The sequence below is a fragment of the Myotis myotis genome, unplaced genomic scaffold, assembly GCF_014108235.1.
Source record: "Myotis myotis isolate mMyoMyo1 unplaced genomic scaffold, mMyoMyo1.p scaffold_m19_p_14, whole genome shotgun sequence".
Lineage (NCBI taxonomy): Eukaryota > Metazoa > Chordata > Mammalia > Chiroptera > Vespertilionidae > Myotis > Myotis myotis.
The window spans coordinates 12,846,361-12,868,525 of record NW_023416318.1 but is presented as its reverse complement, the minus strand read 5'-3'; the positions used below and the strand labels follow the sequence as shown (position 1 = coordinate 12,868,525).

At 53.7% G+C, this 22,165-nt stretch overlaps 1 protein-coding gene across 1 annotated transcript; it reads left to right on the top strand.

Annotated features, from left to right (window-relative positions):
* Window positions 1-764: 764 nt before the first annotated feature.
* On the top strand, window positions 765-19,908 carry ATP6V1B1 (ATPase H+ transporting V1 subunit B1). The gene is made up of 14 exons (XM_036334191.1): window positions 765-1,000; window positions 6,077-6,132; window positions 12,528-12,626; window positions 12,832-12,925; window positions 13,549-13,626; window positions 14,503-14,642; window positions 15,558-15,659; window positions 16,234-16,331; window positions 17,212-17,335; window positions 17,504-17,654; window positions 17,896-17,978; window positions 18,723-18,827; window positions 19,022-19,151; window positions 19,474-19,908. The coding sequence occupies exons 1-14, from the start codon at window positions 883-885 to the stop codon at window positions 19,635-19,637; spliced, it is 1,542 nt and encodes a 513-aa protein (XP_036190084.1). The 5' UTR covers window positions 765-882; the 3' UTR covers window positions 19,638-19,908.
* The last annotated feature ends 2,257 nt before the right edge of the window (window positions 19,909-22,165 follow it).

Sequence of the window (22,165 nt, the reverse complement as noted above, 5' to 3'; positions counted from 1 at the left end):
CGTAAAAATGGGCGATTTGCAGGTACTTGGGGAAGAACGGGCGCCTGCAGGTAGATTTTGGCTGGGCAACCCAGAAACCAATGGGGCTGGCGAGGGGGTGGGGGATTAATCCTAACTGTGTGATGCTCAGGTGATTGTGCTAAGGGGCCCTTGCTGATGCAGATTTCCCCACCTGATCTCTTAGGAACAGGGAGCAGGTCAAAGGTTCTCTCTGAGTCTTTTGTTTCTTAATAACCACTTTAAAATCCATATCCCAAAAGACAGCTTTGGGTGGCAGAACTTTGGTCCCCTTCAAGGGCATGACACAGGAAAGAGACCAGATGTGTGGTGACTCCGGGGTGCTGGAGGACCCAGGGGAGGCTTCCTGGAGGAGGTGGCACTGAAGCTGATCCAAGAATGATCCTCCCTAGGTGTTCAAAAAAAGATGAAAATTGAGTTGCACAGGGGAAGAAGTACCCCGTATGGTCAGGGAAAGGGGTGCAGGAAGATTGAGGGGGGAGACCAGGAAGAGATGTGGTGAGGGGTGTGGGGCTGTAAGAGCACCTGAAGTTCCAGGCCAGGGGGAGGAAATGAGTTCACACTGGCTGCAGGTTGGGGTGGAGGAACCTAAAGAAATGAGAGAAGCCAGCCAGACCCCTGTGCCCCCCTCCCCCCATCCTCCTGCTTCAGGTGGCCTAGGGCACCTCCCAGATCTGGAATTGCTCCAGGAAACCAAGTTTCCCTGTTTACAGTTGACTAGGGGGAGGAAGGGAGGAGAGAGGGGAGGGGTAGCCACGGGGCAGGCAGGCTGGTTGGCTCTCTCCAGCTCCGGCTGGGCCTGGAGTGCTGGACCTGCAGCAGCCGGCTTGGCTCCAGCACTCTGCTCCAGCCCCACACCTCACCATGGCCATGGAGGTAGACAGCAGGCCTGGGGGGCTCCCCAGCAGTGGTTGCGACCTGGGCGCAGCTCGCCAGCACATGCAGGCGGTCACCCGAAACTACATTACTCACCCCCGTGTCAGTGAGTATGACCCCCAGTGGGTGAGCACCGGGTGGGCTGTTGGTCCTCAGGCACTGCCTTTTAGCCTCAGGGAAAGAGGCGGACCAGAGGGTCGGGGGAGTGGCCTAGGGGGCTTTCGGTCCAGTGGAGTGATACCATCAGCTGCCTGTGCAAGGAGCCACCCCTGCAGGTGGAGAGATGCGGGTCTGAGCCCAGGTTACCCCAGAGGGGAGGGCAGGGTAGTCATTGCAGGAAGCTCCCCGTCATCACTCTGGAGGAGGTGGCACTGCATGGAGACCCCAAGTATAGAGAGAGCACCCACCTGCCCCTGAGAGTGTGTGCGTATGTGAACACGTGTATTTGGGGTATGTATCAAGGCCCAGCATGAGGAAACGTGTGATCGCGTGTTCTTGGGGGGGATGTGTAGCAATGCAGAGCTGGTGTGCATCCTCCGATGGGAATTAGGTGACACTGTGTGTCACATCGATGGGTGCATGCCGCGTGTGCGTTCTGGGGTGGGTGTCAGTGTGTATAGCCAGGGATGGCATGTGCCTGCGTGTTCTCACCTTCACTCGTGTGAGGATATGTGTGAATGTGTGTGACAGCTTGAGTGTGTGTGTGATCAGAGTGAAGAAATGCGGGTATCTATGTCATTTTGGACAAAATGGGAAAGGGAGACACTGTGTGTGCAACTTGTACACTCAGGGTGAGGGTGTGTACGTGTGCGTGTATATGCTCAAGCGTGCATGCTCACGGGGTGAACACGGGGAGGTGTGCTCAGGTGCTGTCCATGTCTGTGTGTGTACGGCCGGGGGAGGGGGAGCGCCTGGCATCCAGGTGTACAGGTGTGTGTGCCCGAGTGCATCTTTGCAGGCTTCAGAGGGCGTGGCCCTGCAGTGGCTTGAGGGCCTGTCCTGCAGAAGTGGCCCAAGTTCAAGTGTCTGGGGCAGAGAACCCGGTGAGGCCCTGAGGACCAAAGGGAGCCCTTTGCCCCGCCATCTCTCCTAGTCCAAGGTCACTTTCCCTGCCCAGGCTTAATCTAGAATTCTCAGCAGCCCGGCCCACTGGAGGAAACCGGCCTGGCCAGCACCAGCTGAGCAGAGCCAGAGGCTGCTAAGAGGGTGTGTTTGGGGAGAAGCTGGTGTAGCGCAGCCACCTCCCTCCTCTCCAGTTACACATCTGATGCGGGGAGGAGTGGCCTGAGAGGCAGCTTGGAGACCAGTCTGCGTTTGGGAGTGGAGCCCCAAGGCCCCAGGAGGAGTCCAGGGGTGTGAGGCACCTCCTTAGGCCCCAGCAGGCACTGAGGGTGGAGTACGTTCCGCTGAGGAGCTGCTGAGAGGAGTGGTGTAAGGTTGATCCAGATGTCCTGCCAGCTCTGCCCTGTGTGGGTGCAGAGAGGATGGAGGCCCAGATCCTCCCCAGGGCCGAGGGGGTCCCCAAGGCCCAGAAATATGCAGCGACTGGGCCCCTTTTGGGTCCAGAGCCCAGGCCTGGAGACCTGAGAGGAGTCCGCTGACCCTCATCCAGTCCCATGTGATGGGAGGCTCCTCCCGTCTCCCTCCTCCCAGGAGAGCAGCCGGGGTCCCCGGGTCCCGAGTGGGCTGTGGGTTCTGGAGTCTGGACCTACGTGCTTTGCTTTCCTTCTCCCTGGAATGCACCCCCCCCCCAGGAACCCTGCAGGCTGCACTCCCCCCTCCCCCCCCCCCCCCCCCCCGCCACCCACCGCCCCCCTCAGATGCCTCTCAGCCAGTTCCTTGTTTATAGTCAACAAACCTGGGTCAAGTGTGACCCAGGTTGGAATCCAGGGGTGGCAGCAACCTCCCCGCAACCCCAGGTTTGCAAGTGTGCTGCTCCGTGTGGCCCCCACTCGGACAAGTGTGTTCACACACAACAGCTGACCCAGAGCCAGGGGCAGTGCAGGGGGAGCCCCTTCAGGCTCCACAGTTCTGTCAACGATGTCATTGCAATGACAAAGGCCATCACCTTTGCTTTGCGGCACACCAGTGTCCTCACAGGGTACATCCTGGAGCCAGCCCCAGCCCTGCCTTAACAGCCCCCACCCCCAGGGCAGGCAGGGTTCCCCAAGTGCTCTGCACCTGCAGCTCTCACCAATTCCCTCCTTTCCTCCTCAGGGCCCGAGGGGTTTCTCCCTGGGGGGAGGGGCATGGGTAGGTACAAAACCCAGAGCTGCTGCCCTCCTAAGCTGAGCCGGACTCCTCCTCCGAGTCTGGCCTTCTACCCGGGGCCTATAAGCACTTCCAGGAGAACTTTGTGTAGAGACAGAAGGCGCATAGGAGGAGGGCAGCTGGCTCCCAGCCCCAGGGCTCACGGGGCCAATGGATGGAGTGAATCCAGGAGGCTTCCTGGAGGAGGAGGTGGCCTGAGGCACTTCAGTGGCTGGGGAGGGAATGGGCCAGAAAGAAGGGGGGAGGTGGAGTTGGGATGGGGAGTGAACCCCAACATATCCACTCCAGGAAAGAAGGGACCCCTTTGCCACCCCCAGAGCTAGAGTTGTTCCCCAGGGGAGGAGGTGGCATGGAGGTGGTATGGGGCACAAGTTGCCGGGCTGATAGGGTAAGGGGTGGGGGCACAGCATGAGCAAAAATGATGATGGCCGGGCTGGTGGCCTAGCTGGTGGGCTGGAACCAGGTCAGATTGCCCGGGGGCTTGAGTGCCACACCACTGGCTGCCTCGGTTTCCTCACTGAAAGGCCAGGGAGGTTACACTGAGAGTTCCACCAGCAGGGTCTTGGGCTATTCTAAGAACCCTCAGCTTCTAGCCCCTGCCCCCCTTCCCTAATCCCTCCAACAGGATCAGGGAAGAGGTGAGGGACCTGCTGCCCCGGGCTTGCCCCCACCCTGGCCTCACGCCTGGGAGCCGCTGCAGCCCTCTCCCAGGACTCTGCAGGTGTGTGGCTGGGCCGCCCTAATTAGTGGGCTGTGAGAGCCCCCTGCTGAGTCTTTGACAGGGAAGGCGGTGGGGAGACAGGGTCAGGGAGGGGCTCCCCCAGCCTGCAGCCCAAAGTGCAACCCAAAGTGTCAGCTAGGACAATGGAGAGGGGGTGGGCCAGCAGCTGGAGGGAGAGGCTGCAAAGGCTCAGGAAGGCCTGTGGAGGGAGTGCCCCTCCCCGCCCCTCTGGTTCAGCACCCTGCCTCAGTACCCCCCCTGCTCCCCTTCTGGTTCAGCACCCTGCCTCAGTACCCCCAAGCCCAAGAAGGACTAATCTAGTGGTGCCCTCCTCCTGTTCTTACGTTTCCTAGTTGTCTAAACCCAGGAAAGCCTTGCAGTTATCTGGGCAAAAACACCCTCACCCAGTGGGTTTTCCTAACTCGATTCTCAGTGAAAGTACAGTGGGGACTTGACTTACGAGTTTAATTCGTTCCGAGACCGAGCTCGTTAAGGAGCTCGTTAACTCAAATTACTCTATCAACTGAATGCAAAAAATCGGCGAGAGACAGCTGGTATCTCAAAAAACTTGTTAGTCGGGACACTTGTAAGTCAAGGCCCCACTGTAACTCATATCCAACAAAAGTAAAGAGTCTGACCACCAGGGGGCGTGAGCCGGGCCCTTTAGTTCCCTTGGTGTGGGGTGGCTTGGTGCCAGGCTGGCCTACAAGCATAAGGCAATGTGGTCTGAGAAGAAGGACAAAGAGAGGATCCCAGCGGCTCCCCTGCCACCAGCGTGCTGTGTGACCCGGCTGGCTCCTCATCCTCCTGGGCCCTGCGCTCCTCGCCTGCTAAAAGGGTGTTTGGACCACTGGCCCCTGGGCTGTCCTTCCAGCCTGTGAGTGACCCAGCGACCTCACAGACCCTGCCCATCCTGCCTGCCAACTTCCTTCAGCCCAGCTGTCTCGTTGGGGCTCTATAAGGACCCCAGTGAAGGTCTCTGGTACCCGAGGGGTGTGGGTGAGGGAGGGCCCCAGGGCCCTCAGCCAGCCCCCCGAGGAGCCAAAGGAGGCTCCCTGACTGCCCAGCATGGCTGCTCCCACTGGGGCCCCAACAGCCGCGAGGACATGTCTTCTGATGTGAAACCCAACCGCTCTCTGCAAGCGGAGCTCATTTCCCGCTGTGTGGGTCTCTGCAGCCACTGTTGGGCCGCTTCCTCCTTCCTTGTCGCTGTCTCTCCTCCCCTGCGGGCACCTGGCGGACCTGGGGCTTCCGGGAGCCTCCCTGGCAGGGCCTCGTGGCAGAGCAGGGTGCTGGCTGGTTTTTCTCACGGATGCCTGCACCCCCTCCACACACGGGGTTCAGTCAGCCTGGGGTGATGGAGAGGAGTGTGGTCCTGGTGAGGGCAGGGGAGGGCCATCGGCCACGGCTGGGGGCTGGGAGCTTTTGGAAAACACTGAGTCAGAGAGGAGGGAGTGGGTGAGGAGGGGCCGAGGCCAGAGGGGAAGCAGCCTCAGGGATGAGAAAGGCCTCTGTGTGGCTGGGAGGGGAGGACTCCGAGGGGCCTCTGCCCTGGCCCCGGCCCTCCCCCAGCTCCTGCAGGTGTCCAAGGCGGTGGAGCCCTGCAGGCAGGGGCATGACCCTTACAGCAATGGTGGCTGGCTCTGTCACAGCTAATGACCCTGATGACCCAGGCCAGGGAGGGGATGGGCTGTGCTTAGCGGGAGGGAAGGGAAGGCCAAAGATGCCTGTGTGTGTGTCTGTGTGTGTGTGTGTCTGTGACTGTGTCTCTGTGTGTGTTTGTGTGTCTGTGTCTCTGTGTGTGTCTCTGTGTGTGTGTGTGTGTCTATGTATGTGTGTCTGTGTGTGTTTGTGTGTGTCTGTGTGTGTCTGTGTGTGTGTCTGTGTCTCTGTGTGTGTCTGTGTCTATGTGTGTGTCTATGTGTATGTGTGTCTGTGTCTCTGTGTGTGTCTGTGTCTCTGTGTGTGTCTGTGTCTCTGTGTGTGTCTGTGTGTGTCTATGTGTGTGTCTGTGTGTGTGTCTGTGTGTGTTTGTGTGTGTCTGTGTGTGTCTGTGTGTCTGTGTGTGTCTGTGTGTCTGTGTGTGTCTGTGTGTCTGTGTGTGTCTGTGTGTGTCTGTGTGTGTCTGTGTGTGTCTGTGTGTGTCTGTGTGTCTGGATGTGACACCCTCCCCCACTACTCCTCCCCCAGCCTACAGGACCGTGTGCAGCGTCAATGGGCCCCTGGTGGTGCTGGACCAGGTCAAGGTAAGACTTTGCCTCTTCCCAGGCACCAAGGCCAAATCCTGGGAGTCCCTGACCCCTGGGCAGGATTTGCAGAATTTCTTCTAAATTGCCCTGCTCCTAGATGCCCCCCTGCCACTCACGCACACATATTCCTCCCCAGCTCTCTCCCAGCCACCTGAAGTTTCCCCTTCTTGCCTTTCCAGTGGGGGCCACTGTAGGCCTTGGGGGACCTGCTTCTATCACCAACGAGCTGGGGAATCCAGGCTATTGCACCTCTTTCTTCAGCATTAGAACAGCCACATGTAACTTCCTCAGCTCTGTGTACCGCCTCATTGTCAGTGTCCCATCCACTGGGGGCATTTGGCCACCACCTGGCAACATGTTACCTCCCTGTCCACTTCCCCCCACTGTGCCCTCCTGTTGGGCATGGATGGTGTTTTATTAATCCTGAGCTCCCAGAGCCCCTCACTGCCCATCGTAGGAACTCAGCATGTTCAAAGGATGGGTGAGTAAGTGAATGAGATGAATGAATAAATAAGTTTTAGCATGACTAAATATGGACCTGTCAAAACCTGAGCCAGCCCTAGCTGGTTTGGCTCAGTAGATAGTGTCGGCCTACAGACTGAAGAGTGCCAGGTTCAATTCCAGTCAAGGGTACATGCCCGGATTGTGGGCTTGATCCCCAGTAGGGGGTGTGCAGGAGGCAGCTGATCAGTGATTCTCTCTCATCACTGATGTTTCTATCTCTCTCTCTCCCTCTCTGAAATCAACAAAAATATTCAAAACAAAACAAAAAAAAACCTGACCCAACTATACTAAAGAAATCAGACCCACTCATTTCTGGAAAACAGATTCCACATTCAGTGGGCATTACTGTTTGACCCACTAATGTTGGGGACGCCCTGGAGGCCGTGTGGGGGAGCAGTTATGTGTGTGTGCACTGGGGCCAGACAGTCTGACTCAGGCTTCTTGACTTTTAATCCCAGCTCCATCTCACCCTTCTGCTAGCCACCTGTCAGTTCTAGACCAGCAGCATCAGCACCAACTGCAAACTTGTTAGAAATACAGAATATTGGGCTCCACTCCCAATGGACAGAACTAGGATTGTAAATCCCAGTTTCCTCATCTATCAAGTGATGATAGTGCTGCTGTGAGGATCAAATCAGGTAAATGTGTAATTCCTGGTCTCCTTGAGAACAGCCAGCAATAGCTCTGGCTGGAAGGCAGATGCGCTCATATGCCTGATTAAACATCGGTGCCATCTCCTGGCCCTCGCCCACCTCCACCACACTCCCTGCGATACCTGTCAGCCTGTAGGACCCGCTGCCACATGAAGAGTCAGTACCGAGGCAGACACCCATTTCCTCAACCGTAAAGTGGGCCGGACTAGGAAACTGGAGTTAGCTCCCCAGACCTACGGTTCTATGACGATCGCATACATCTGGAACTCTTAAAGAACAGGACAACTGAGTGATGGCCCCTGGGCTTGCGAGGGGAAGGAGAGGGGTCGGTAGTGTTAGTTTTGTAAGTTCAGAAGGCACCTTTATGCACCCCTCTTCACTGTCTCACACCCCTTTCCCTGTTCTAGAGTTGCTTGGGCAAAATGCCACAATTCCTCCTCTACAGCGCCACCTCCCGCCCGCATTGAACCACACAGGCAATTAACTTCCTGCTCCCATCCTCAGATAGAAAAATACTGGGGGAAGAATTTTGTGTAGATCAGAGGTTCTTAGCCCAGGGAATAGGGGCCTTGAACTTGTATGCAAACGTTTGAAGGTATGTGTTCATGTCCCTGTGGAATTTCTGGGTAGTTCCCACCGTTTCATCTGATTTTCCGAGGTGCAGGTTCCTGCCGGTCTTCCTAAGAACTTCCTGGTCCTCCGGGTGTGTACAGCAGCTGCCCTGTGCTTGAGGGGGCTGGTTGAGGACTCAGTTGAACCCCCAGCAGAGGGGACGGGTTGTCCTGTACCATCCCCACTCCCTGCAATGCTCTTAGCAACCCACAGTGGGAGTTGAGAGGATCAGGCTTGCTCAGTAGGTGACTGGGAAACGGGTGCTCCTCCCGTTAAACGCTCGCTGTTGCTCAATGGAATTCTGCTCCGGACTCAGTGGCTATGACCACCACTCCCTACAAATGAAACCCAACACAGGAACGCCCACAGCCTGGCATTCTCTTCCTGAAGGAGTCCAGGCCGCACCCTCCGTGCCTGGGTGTGCTGGTTCTGACAGTTCTTCCTCCTGTGTGACTGTGGTCTCTCTGCTATTTGAAGTTCCTCTTCTCAGATTTCATCTTTCAGGGACACACATTGTGCCCCTCCGTCTTCACTCTCCTCCCCCCCCCGCCACTCCCGCCCCCACCCCCACCCCCAGCCCTCACCCACAGAAACCCACATGAAAAGGATGGCTTTTTATCACCCTGCTGCCTGGTTTCTGTTGGGCGCGTTGTCTGATTTCCTTGGGGCCCACTCTGGCCTGTGTCCGTCCAGTAGTTTTCCTCCGGAGGTGAGCAGCCCACCTCCAGCTCCGCAGAGAGGCCGGCGGCGGGCGCAGAGAGCAGCAGAGGGAACAGAGCCAGGACTCATTCACTGGCGGCCCAGGCCACACAGCCCTTGCTCTCGGGCTCCCTCTTGTGGCTGAGAAGCCAAAGACGGCTGGGAGTTAGCAGCCCAGCGGACCTCCGAGCACCCCTCTCCGGCCTAGCCCCCTCCCCCAAAACCCCCACTGCAAAGGGTCTGAGAGGTGGTTGGGGGGACAATCAGGTCGCCTTCCAGGCATCTTCTTCACAGGTCGAGGAGGGACCCAAGCCAGAGCTTCCCCCGGTGACTATCAGGGCTGCATACCCTCCCGCCTCAGGTTCAACCGCAGCAGGGGTGCCCCGGGGGAGTGGACCCCGCGCTGGTCACACCCGGTTGGCAAATTGAGCCGTCCGTCCCGCCTCCCTGGCCATTAAGGTCACTAATTTGTGAGGAGCAGGGGATAAAATGATAGTAATGATGGTCAATAACCATTTGAACATGTTCCAAATTTTTATTACTTTTTGATTTTTAAAAAATGCTCCTTGGATCTAGTGAAACAAAGAAAAGACACATAAACTTTAACTATCTGCCCCCAACCTATTGAAATAACCCATGTGAACATCCTGCTATATATTGGCAAATAGAGGCATGTTTCTCTCTCTCTCTCTCTCTCTCTCTCTCTCTCTCTCTCTCTCTCTCTCTCTCTCTTCCTCTCTGAAATCAATAAAAATATTTTTTTAAAAAACAAAACAAAACAAAAAAACCTGAGCCAACTATAAAGAAATCAGACCCACTCATTTCTGGAAAACAGATTCCACATTCAGTGGACGTTACTGTTTGACCCTCTAATGTTGGGGACGCCCTGGAGGCCGTGTGGGGGAGCAGTTATGTGCACTTTTTCATGTCTCCATTTATTCAGGGTTTGTTTTATGTCCTATAAGGTTTTATCATTTTTCTTATATCTTTCTTGTTACATTTATATCCAATATTTTATGAGTTTTGGCCCTATTGTGGATAGAATGCTTTTTTTTTTTTGTTTCCTCTTCTGCTTGTTGCTAGAAAAGGAAGAAAAGGAGTTTAATTTTTGTATGTTTATTTTGTATATAGCCAAATTCTCTTATGGATCCGGGGGGTTGTCGTTTTGTTTTTGTTTGGACTACAGCCTCTTGGGTTTTGCTAGCTACTAGCAGTACATAGCATCATGTGCAAGTCAGGGAGCTTGTGTCTCTTGCTATTGGCGTTATGTTTGTTTCGTCTCCTGTAATCTGGAACATTTCCAGAGAGACTGACATTTTTGAAGAATAGAGTCTCCTCCTCTGGCCACTTAGAAAAAATAGAACATTCTCCATTTATGGTTTCGGCATACTTTTTTCTTTTTCTTTTTGTTTGGTTTGATTTGGTTTGATTGTTTCTCTCCCCTCCCCCCCCCAAAAAAAATTAAGTAACAACAGTGATACAGGCGGCTCTGTATTACTGATTTTATTGGAAATGAAAATGGGTTTCGCATTTCACCGTTTACCAGGATGTTGATGTTGGTTTGGGTAAACAGTCTCGTGTTCAAAGAGTTGCCTTCCGCTCCTGTTTTACATAAAATTGCATTAGAAACAGCTGCCGAACTTTGTCAAACACCTTTTAAATTTCTATTTACCTAAGCCTATGGAGTTTTTCTTCTCACTTATGTTGACAAACTCATTATTATAATTATTATTACTATTATTATTATTATTATGTTGTCAATTGTTGGCAAATTCCCTAATGTTGATTGACCTAGGCTTGCATTCTTGGAATGAACCTTACTTGTAATTTATTTAATACACTGATTGATTTACTGAGTAACAATTTATCATTTCTGCATCTATATAAGAAATTGGTCTACAGTGTTTGGAGGGCTATGCTCTTTATCGGTTTAGGACTTGGGGTTTTCCTTTTGCCGTTTTGTTTCCTTCTAATCTTTATTTTCTGTTTATCTTATTACTCTGTCCAGTTCCTCCAGTGCACACTGGACAGAATGATGGCGGCAGGCGCTGTTGTCTTGCTCCCAATTTTAATGGATGTCTATACGTTATACCATTGAGTATAATATTTTCGGTTGGTTTTGGGGGATACTTTTGGGGGTTAAGGAATTTCCCTTTTATTCTCTGGTTTTTTAAAATATATATATATACATTATTGATTTTTTACAGAAAGGAAGGGAGAGGGATAGAGAGTTGGAAACATCAATGGGAGAGAAACATCGATCAGCTGCCTCCTGCACACCTCCTACTGGGGATGTGCCCACAACCAAGGTACATGCCCTTGACGGGAATCGAACCTAGGACCTTTCAGTCTGCAGGCCGATGCTCTAGCCACTGAGCCAAACCAGTTATGGCTATTCTCTGTTTTTATAGAGTAGTTTTGTTCTTATATTTAAAAATTTTTATTGGGGCAACATTGGTTAATACATTATATAAATTTCAGGTGTACAATTCTATGATGCATCATTAGTATATTGTATTATGTGTTCACAACCCAAAGTCTAGTTTCCTTTCATCACCATATATTTGACCTCCCAACCCCTGTTCTTGCCTTTTGTTTTTAATCATGGATAGGTTTGAGGTTTTTTAACTTTAACAAAAAAATATTTGAGATGACCACAAGTTTTTAAAAGCTTTTAATCCACTAATAAAGAAATTGCATGAATAGACTTTCTAAAATTAGACTAATTTTGAATTCCTAGAATAATCCCAACTTTGTTTTTATTATTTTTACTTCGTGTTTATTTTCATGTTTGCTTCTAAAATTTTTTATTATAAGCATAAATCTTTACAAGCATCACTTATGTTGATATATATGGGTTTTCATTATTGTTTAGTACTAAATGTTTTCTAATTCTTCTATATTTAGAATGCCTTTAAGTCCCCCAAAGTATGAAGTTTGTCTGTCTTGTTACTGATTTCTATCTTCCTCTGAGGATGATCAGAAACACGGTGCAGCTTGATGTGTCCTATGGGTCATGACACAAAGCGATGCCTTTTTAGTCTTTTCCATTTCACCTGTCATTTGTTTTATTTCCTCTAATGTCCAAGGAGTATTTAGAGAAGTACTTTGATTTTCCAGAATATTAGAAACTTTGTAGAGAGGGGTGTTGTCTTTCTACCATTTATTTTTATTGGCTTAAGATGATAACTCGCTCCCTGAAGTAAATGAGCATCTGGGAAGCCAGGTGAGGGAGCCCAGACAATGCTGTGCGTTCTCTCCAGCATTTCCCTGGGGAAGAAAGTGTGGGTACAGGACTTAGCTCTCCTGGTGCAGATGAGAGCTGAGGACCAGCATCAGTGTGGAGGGGCCCAGCCCAGCTTCCCTGGCCCAGCTCATAGCTTCCTCTAGACACGGGTAAAGATCGGGAACCTGGGTCCTGGAGTGTGCACGGTGTGTTCATTAGTCTCCAGGGGCAACTGGACCATCCAAAAGACCTAAACAGCCACCATCGCTACTAAATTGCATCGAGCTGTTATGAGGTGCTGAGGGCCAATTAACGGCTTTACATATGTTATCTCTCTTTCTCCCCATCGCAGCCCTGTGAAGTAGCTATTATTATTATTATTATCCCCATTTTAAAGATGAGAAACTAAGGCTCAGAGAGATTATATAACTCCCCAAGGCGACACAGCTCCTGAGCATCAGAGCTTCCATTCGAACTAGTCTTCCAACTCTAAAGTTGGTGCTTCTACCCATTCAGGTATACTGCCTGCAGAAAAGAATGCAAACTTGCCACTTTCGGTCCCTCACGTGTGTTTCCAACCGTGTCTGAGCACAGCAGGGGGGATAGAAGCTTGGGACTTGATCGAGGAGGACTGGGAGGGGACCGGGACTTGACCTCTGGTCTCAGTGTTGTTCTGGGCTGCTCTCCCTTCCTTCCAGTTCGCCCAGTATGCTGAGATCGTCAACTTCACCCTCCCAGATGGGACTCAGAGGAGTGGGCAGGTGCTTGAGGTGTCCGGGAGCAAGGCAATTGTTCAGGTAAGTGGTGCCAATGAGATGCTGGCTGGGTGAATAAATGAATAAACTCACAAAGGCCCCACATCATCTGATAAGCTCCAAAGGCAGGGAATGCCCCATTTTCCTGAGAGTGCCTTGCTCAGAGCTGGGCATACATGGGAGAATGGAGGCCCTTCTCTCTAGCAAGCCTCTTATTAGAGTCACTAACCTCTTTCTTGTCCCATAGGTGTTTGAAGGGACCTCCGGGATTGATGCTCGGAAGACCACCTGCGAATTCACAGGGGACATCCTACGGTCTCCGGTGTCAGAGGACATGCTGGGTGAGGGGTGGGGGTGGGGGTGGGGGTGGGGGTGGGGGTGGGGGTGGGACAGAGGTGGGTATGCTCGTCTGTCCTGCCATACAGCATCTCCACCAAGCATTTAGCACACGGCATTGTCACTGCCTGTGTACACGTCTGCCTCACCTGTGAGCTCTCTGAGGTCAGGGGTCATGTCTTCTTCTCTCTTTGACCCTCGCCCCCAGCTCAGGGCCTGATTACAGCAGGTGTTCCGTGAATGAGGAAGGCAGCCTCAATAAACTAGAGGCATCGTAGGTAGCCTTCTATGTGGGTCAGCCTGAAGTGGACTGCACAGCCCCTGATTTTCTCCCAAGATCTGCTCTACCTGGCCCTCTCCTCTCCCCAGCCCCCAAAATCACCCCATTAGAGTGGTTGTTCTGGGCCAAGACCTTGCCTATAAAGGTTTCCAGGAAAAAAAGGAAGACTCCCAAGGGACAGTCACTGTAGCCAGCTCTCTGGGGGTAACCGAGGGTTGAGGGGGAAGGAGACAGAGTGCTTGGCATGTGGGGGGCAGGTGGGAGCTGGTGGTGGTGTGGGAGGTGGGCAGCAGTGCGAGACCTAGAGCTGGCCCTGAGCATTCTCCAATACCCCCTGCCTACCCCCAGGTCGGATTTTCAATGGTTCTGGCAAACCCATTGACAAGGGACCGATGGTCATGGCGGAGGACTTCCTCGATATCAATGGTGAGTGACCGGAAGTTCTACAGGGCTTTTGGGATCCAGCCCTCAACCCCCTTCCCCACCCCCAGTCATCACCTCTGCCAGCTCGTCCTTGAACGTTCTGCACCAAACACAGGCCAGGGCTCATCTCCAGGGCTGATCAGACTAATGGCCAATCATGTGTGATAGGAGAGCAGCAAGGGCCCTCTGTCCCCCCAGGGCCACACAGCCTGAGTACTGCCGTCAGCACTCCATGTCCAGTCCGTAGATGCCTCATTGCTGTGCAGGTTCCACAGGTGCCCCAAGACCACTCCCCTGCCTTTCGGTTCCCTGTCCCGCCCCTGAGAGCTGGCTGGGGCGGCTGCACAAGCAGACTCAGCCCCCCCAGGCTCTCCCCCATTCCAAGGGAGGCCATCTTGAGCCCTCCAGCCCTATCGCATCAGTTTGCTGAGGATATGAGGGAGGACCTCTTGGCTGGCTCAAGGCCACTCAGCAAGTGGGAGGCAGAGCACAGAACACACACCCACTCAAACAGGAGGTCTCTGAGCCCGCCCTTGGGTCGCCCTAACCCTGCACAGCACCTGTACGTCCGGAGGAGGGCCTGGCTCTGACCACGGGGCCCTCGGCCTGAGCTCCCGCCCCCTGAGGCTTCCAGGGCCCCAGGGCAGCACTGTCCAAAGGGGGCACTGGGCATGGGGCTACTTAAACGAATTCATTCAGTAAAAGAAAAACAAAACCACATTTCAGGTGCTCAGTAGCTACCCGATGGGGGGGTGCCGTAGAGCCCATTTCCATCGTAGCAGGGAATTCTGCCCACAGTGCTGCTCTGGAGGTGGAGGGCTGGGGAGGGCGAGGGAGGACTTGAACCATTGAGCATGGTCCATGGTTGCCGTCTCCCAGGCCAGCCCATCAACCCCTACGACCGCATCTACCCTGAGGAGATGATCCAGACGGGCATCTCTCCCATCGACGTCATGAACAGCATTGCCCGTGGCCAGAAGATTCCCATCTTCTCAGCAGCTGGGCTCCCCCACAATGAGGTAAGGCCCGTGGGAGCCCCCGGGCACCACCAAGGACAAGGGACAGGGCAGAGGCGGGCGACAGCAGGTGGGCTGAGCAGGCAGGGGTCAGCTGATCTGGGGTCCTCGGCATCCAAACTGGCAGTTGTCCTCTGGCAACTCAGGTCTGCACAGGACTCCTCGTCGTGCCCAAGCAGGTCTCCAAACCTCTGCCCAAGTGAGTGGGGCGCTCCCTGGCTCATGAGAGAGCCCCTGGGTAGCCCCGTGGTGACAGCCCTGCTCAGCGGTCAGCTCTACCCACGGGGCCTTGTCATGGGCTTTACTCTGTGCACCGAGTGAGCCTCTCTCATGCCAGCCCCATGGCCACCGCAAGCCCCCCGGTGCAGGTTCTTGCCTCGCCTCTGCCACCGAGAGTGGCAGCTGGGGTGACAGGGCTCCAGATGCTCCTCCCCTGACCACCTCACCTGACACTCCTGGCTGTGCCCCAGCTCACCCTCGAACTGTCTGAGCTGCCAGAGGGCACAGCACCCCTGTCCTCCACCTTACACACCCGTCTGGTCTGTGTGGCTGCTGGCCCCTCACCCCGCGGCCGGGGCAGCTCTGTGCCCAGATAAATCCCAGCAGGCTGGTGGGGGGCTGGTGGGGGAGGCGCAGGGGTCTGAAGGCCAGGCTGCCCCCACCCAGGCTGGGGCCCTTGCTCTTCGGCACTGGCATTCCGCCTGCTCCTCCTGACAGGCGCCCTCAGCCCTTTAGCAGCCGCAGAGCAGGGCAGTGTCTCCCGTGGGAAAAGCTGTAGGGCCTGGGGTAGCCTTTCGTCTCTGTGGGTCCCTCCCACTGAAGTCCTGGCAGGAGGACAGACTGGGGACTGTCCATCCTCCTCAATGGCAATCTGGGCGGAGGGCTCTGACATCCGTCCTCCTAACCCCCCCACCCCAGATCGCTGCCCAGATCTGCCGCCAGGCGGGGCTAGTGAAGAAATCCAAGGCCGTGATGGATTATCACGACGACAACTTTGCCATCGTCTTTGCAGCCATGGGGGTAAGAGGGGCTGGCAGGTGGCAAGCTCTGGAAGCTGTGGGTGGGCAGCCTAGTCTCCCCGGGCCCCTGGCGTGGCCTGATCTGATGGCGGAGGCACACTCCTTCTCCGAGAGAAGCCGTCAGCGTCTGGGCCTGTAGGTGGGAGAGGCAAGAGCGTGACTGAAGGGGTGCGGTGGGCTCGGTGACTAGGGCCACGTGTCCCTCAGGGCACCCCAAAGGCCATGGCGGCTATAAGATGAGTTCACAAGGGAATTTGGGGAGACAAGACAGCTTTGGGAGGCAGATACAAAGGCCCGGGGGTGGGGGGTGGGCAGGAAGTTAATGGGGAGCAGCTAGCCAAGGAAGGCGGGATGGTCCTGAGCAGAGCTCACCCTGGAGAAGTCCAACACTCTGGGGTCTGATGAGACTCTACCCAGGACTGGGCAGCGAACCAGCTCTGCCCCCTCAACCCCAGGGCCACCCCAGTGACGGTTAGACAGTCAGTCCATAGGCTTCACGGAGAAGAGATAGGAGGGGCCTGGGCCCTGCCCCCAGGCCACAGGGCCCGCCCCAGCCCTCCCTGTTGTGTGTCCAGGTGAACATGGAGACAGCGAGGTTCTTCAAGTCCGACTTCGAGCAGAATGGGACCATGGGGAACGTCTGCCTCTTCCTGAACTTGGCCAACGACCCCACGTGAGTCCTCTCCTGGTGCCGCCTGCCTGGAGGCAGCAGGCCTTGTCCCCTTCCAGGACCCAGAGTCCAGGGGCTCAGGGGTTCCCCAGAGCTACAGCCAGGGGCCAGGGCTGGGAGAACCACCCCTTGTTGTGCAGAGGGGGAACCTGAGGCTGGTAAGGGGTAGGAATCACTCGGGAAGAGACAGAGGGAGCGGGACTAGCACCCTGCCTGCTGCCTGCAGCCCCTCTGCTCCTCCCACAACCTGCCATCAACCTCCGTCCCAAGTCAGGGCTCCTCGTCCTTCCAAAAAGTCAGCACTAATGAGATGTTGCCCTAAACCATTTGTTTAGAAAAACCTGCTATTTTACAGTTTAGAAAATGTGAGTTTAAAGTGAGGGTCAAGTGGGTGGAAAAAAAAACAATTCTAATGAACCGCCCTGGGTATTGAGCATTCCCCCAAAACCCAGTGACAGACTTCTGCAGGCCGGGATGACATCACCAAAGGAGAGACCCACAGGCACCCAGCCCGCCCACCCCGGGGACTCAGGAATGCTGAGTGGAAAGGGGTGGCCAGGGCCCATCAGTCACACTAAGTGCTCGGTCACACTAAGTGCTCGGGAACAGTGGGGGACCAGTGAGGAAAGGATCCTGAGGACGCAGTGACAGGGCTCCAGCTGACCCCAGGGCAGATGCCCCAGGGGAAGAGGGAGCTAAAGCAGAGCTAAACCAGCTTCTGTTTCTTTCCCACCTTGGACCACGGGCCGAGAGTGTGGGACCCGGTAGAGGGACAGCCCTGACCTGGGGGCTGGGAGAGGGGCTGGTCGTGTCCCAGTGCCCTCCCCACTCGGTACTGGAGCTCCACAGAGCACAGGCACTCCAACCCTGACCGTGTCTCCAGCATCGAGAGGATCATCACCCCTCGCCTGGCACTGACCGCTGCTGAATTCCTCGCCTACCAGTGCGAGAAGCACGTGCTGGTCATACTCACTGACATGAGCTCCTACGCCGAGGCCTTGCGGGAGGTGAGGTGGCTGGTGAGGGGGATCAGGTTCATCCCAGCCCCTGCACCCCGGAGCTCGCCCACCCAGGCCGGCCCCCAGTCCATCTCCCATAGTCACTGAGCCTCCAGTCACCATTCCTTGTCTCAGCCTCTCACCCCCTTCTTATCCCCATGCCCATGGATGTCGCAGGTCTCAGCTGCCAGAGAGGAGGTGCCGGGGCGCCGGGGCTTTCCCGGATACATGTACACAGACCTGGCCACCATCTACGAGCGGGCGGGCCGTGTGTCGGGCCGGGGCGGATCCATCACTCAGATCCCCATCCTCACCATGCCCAATGACGGTGAGCCTCCCCTCGGCCCACTGCTCTCCGCAGCCCCTGCCCTCCCTGCCCACCCCACACTTCAAGGGCCCGTGCTTCCTTGCCCAGATGTGCAGTCGTTCTGTTCCTCCATAGGGTAGACACTGTCCTCTCCTTGCCCCCATCTACTCCTTCACTCCCACGATGGGAAAGGACCCAGGTGGCCCTGGGTGGATGGAGACCTGGTCCCCATCTACACTGAGGCCAGTGAATTTCCTCGTAGATATCACCCACCCGATCCCAGACCTGACCGGCTTCATCACAGAGGGGCAGATCTACGTGGACAGACAGCTTCATAACAGACAGGTACTGTCCCCTCCCCGGCCGCCTTCTGCTCTCTCCACCCCGTCCTGTGCCTCGTGTCTCTGTAAATGAGAAGAAGCCAGGCAAGGCTAACCCCACACAGGTGACCCCCAGGAAGACTGGTTCAGGGACAGGAGGCAGGTCTGGGTAGACTCCAGCCTACGTGGCTCCGGGAACCTGAGAAAATGATTTCACCTCGCTGATCCAGGTCTCCTCTTCTCTAAGATGGGAATAATAATACTCATCACACAGTTGCATTTTGGAAGATAAAATACGTTGGCAAACAGAAAGCACCTAGCAGATAGTAGATACTAAAGAAATACCCCCTCTCTTCTCTTTTTGGAACAGAAAACAATGGGTAACCGGCATGAGTAGGTGGTAAATAATGTGCCAGTGGGTTAGCAAAGGTGTTCAAGGCAACAACCCCTAGGACTTTTTCCTCTTTGCTGGGCAGGTTCTTTCTTTGTAGCTACTAACTTAAGCTTCAACCTGGTTTCGTCCAACAATCAAACGTTTTGAAATAGTGAGGCTTTCATTAACTGATATCATGTCATCTCCCCCCTTCACATGTCGACACCTACACACTCAAGCCCTAGAGTTTGTGAGAGATGAAGGAGGGCGGTGCGACCCACTTCTCTGTAGGATGAAGGAGGACCCCTGACAGCCACGGGGGTGGGTGGGGAATAGCAGGGTGGGAAGGAGGGAAAGTCTGGACCTTGCCTTCTGCCACACCTTCTGCGCCCCCAGATCTACCCCCCCATCAACGTGCTCCCTTCCCTGTCCCGACTGATGAAGTCCGCCATTGGTGAGGGCATGACAAGAAAGGACCATGGCGATGTCTCTAACCAGCTGGTAGGAAGGAGCGGGCCCAGGGGCTCCAGGAGGTGGAGGTGGGGCGGGTGGGGGGAGTGGGGGGCTGGTTTCAGATGATGAAGGGCTGAGACCCATCCAGACCACGAGCTTTTCTCCTGGCAAAACCCCTCATTGGAGGCCCTAGGGCTCAGGGGATGAGCCTACGGTGACCATGCCCCCTCTGCCCTCCCCAGTATGCCTGCTACGCCATCGGCAAGGATGTGCAGGCCATGAAGGCCGTGGTGGGGGAAGAGGCGCTCACTTCCGAGGATCTGCTCTACCTGGAATTCCTGCAGAAGTTCGAAAAGAATTTCATCAACCAGGGTGAGGCGCTTGGGGCGCTCAGGCAGTAACCCCATTACCCCGAGACACACACACACACACACACACACACACACACACCACACACCACACACCACACACACACGACACACACATCACACACACACACCACACACACACACACCACACACACATCACACACACACCACACACACACCACACACATCACACACACTACACACACATGACACACACCACACACACGACACACATCACACATCACGCACACACATCACACACCACACACACACACACACACACACACACACACACACACACACTGACACTCGTGCTCTGCCCCTAGGCCCCTATGAGAACCGCTCGGTGTTCGAGTCGCTGGACCTGGGCTGGAAGCTGTTGCGCATCTTCCCCAAGGAGATGCTGAAGCGCATTCCGCAGAGCGTGGTCGATGAGTTCTACTCCCGCGAGGCGGCGCCGCAGGACACCACGTCCGACACTGCATTCTAGCCCCGTTCGCGGCCCCGTCCTGGGACCCCTGCCCGCCGCATCACGCCCATGCACCCCTCTTCCCCCCCGCTCCGCCCCCCATCCTGAAGGTTCCATACACCTGAGCCAACCGCGCCACCCTCAGCCCCCGCCGGCTCCGCTCCATCCCTCTCCCTGGCTTCCTAGCGCTGGGAAAGAACAGGTTGTCAAGCCTGTGTTCTATGTCTTGTTCTGATAGGAGCATTTGTATTTGTATTTTAAAAGCCCCCAAATGAAAAGTAATTGAGGTGAAGAGTTTCTCTTATGTGCAAACAAGATTGGCAAAGCACTGCTAATGGTTCAAGCTGGGTACAGGAGGTTCGCTAAATTATCCTCTCCACTTTAAAAACAGACAAGAAAGCCTCGCCACATCCGTGTCTTTTAGCAGCTGGCAGCAGAATTTCTCTTTGGAAGATATTTATCTTTGTTAGGAAATATCTTGATACATTTCTTGGGTGGAGGATGGGCTCCAGGCCACAAAAGATTCGTCTGACGCTCACCAGCTCTGCCTAAGAGAGGCTAGGGAAGAGTCCGGTGTGCTCCCCAGACAGGAAGGGAAGGGGAGTTGCTGGAGAGAGAGCCTGCGTGACCTGGGGAGGAGGGTGAAAGGCTGAGAAGCCCCCAATTAAAAATGGGTGAAGAGCATCCAGGATACTGGATGTTGCTTTGAAAGCTGCTGCCCTTCTTTAACGCCATCCCTCCTGTCTCCTCGGCCCCATCCACAAGGAAGCCATGAACACTTGCTAAGAGGCAAGGAGGACTGGAGGAATGGAACTCCCAGAAAAGGGCTGAGATCTATTTCTGGGTCATTGTGTTGTGGGACCAGCCAGAATTCTTGGATCAGGATCTGACATCACAGGAGACCCTGGGGATAAAAGTCCCATTCCCATGACAATTCACAGCCATTTAGGGAAAGCTTTTGGGTATCCACAGGGCATAGGGTTGTTTTCATTTAATAACAGTTTTATTGAGACTTAATTTACATACTCTACAATTTATCAATTTGTTACTGTACAATTCAACACCTTCTAGCATATTCACAGAGTGTGCAACCATCGCCACAATCAATTTTAGAACATTTCCATTGCTTCAAAAAGGAACCCTGTCCTGCTAACCAACCCCTCAAACCCCTGTCGGCCCCTTCCCAAGCCCTAGGCTTTGCCGATTCTGAACATTTCGGCCAGTGTTGCTCAGTGGTTGAGTGTCAACCTATGATCCAGGAGGTCACGGTACGATTTCTAGTCAGTGCCCATGCCCAGGTTGTGGGCTTGATCCCCACTGTGGGGCCTGCAGGAGGCAGCAGAACAATGATTCTCTCTAATCATTGATGCTTTTCTCTCTCCTCTCTTCCTCTCTGAAATCAATACAAATATATTTAAATTGGATCAGACAATATGTGGTCTTTTGTGACTGGATTCTTTTCACTTAGCATAATATTTTCAAGGTTCATCCACGTTGTAGCATGTATCAGTACTTCATTTCTTTTTATTGCCAAATAATATTCCACAGCATGGATATACCACTTTTGTTTATCCATATATCAGTTTATGGACATATGATTGTTTCCACTTTAGGCTACTATAAATAATGCTGCTATGAACACTCATGGACAAGTCTTTGTGTGGACATAGGTCTTCATTTCTCTTGATGCCCCATTTGGAGGCATCAAGGGAGAGTGAAATGACTGGGTGTCAGATGGTGACTTTATGTGTAATGTTTTGAGGGACTGCCAGACTGCAAATCCACTTCCGAAGTAGCTACCCAGTTTTACATTCCCACCAGTAGTGCACAAGGGTTGCAATTTCTCCACACCCTGGACAACACTTATTATCGGTGGTTTGTATTATAGCCATCCTGGTGGGTGTGACATAGCTCACTGTGATTTTTATTTCCCTTATGATCAATGTTGAGCTTCTTTTCATGTGCTTATTGGCCACTTATATATCTTCTTTCGATAAATGTTTATTCAGGTCCTTTGCCCATTTTTAATTGAGAAGGGGTGAGAATATAGATTGTTCAGTAACAACACTGACTCAAGCAACACTGACTGACTATATTCTAAAAAGTTAAAAGGCAAACTGAGGAAAATACTGACAACAACAAAAATATATAAAGGGTTACTATGTTAATAAGTTTTATAAGTCAATAAAAGATACATTAAGTCCCTCGAAGAAATAAAAGAGATACATTAAGTCCCAGAAGAGAAAAACACTGATAATCAATTGTTTAACCCTTGCTGGTAATCAGAGTCAAATCAGAACACCGTTGCCACTAACAAATTAGCGAACATTTATTTAAAACCCTAATATCCAGTGCTGGTTGGAAGAGTTCCTTTTAATAATAGCAAATTACTCAGGCAGCCTCCTCTCATTTGCATCCCTTCCCCCTTGTGAATTGGGTTCGAGTGTCCCCTTTTGCTGATGCAGAAACTGAGATACAGAAGGTAACTCGCCCAAAGTAACTTGTCCCGCCGCAGTTGTGTAAACCTTGCTGGAGGGCAGTTTGGACAC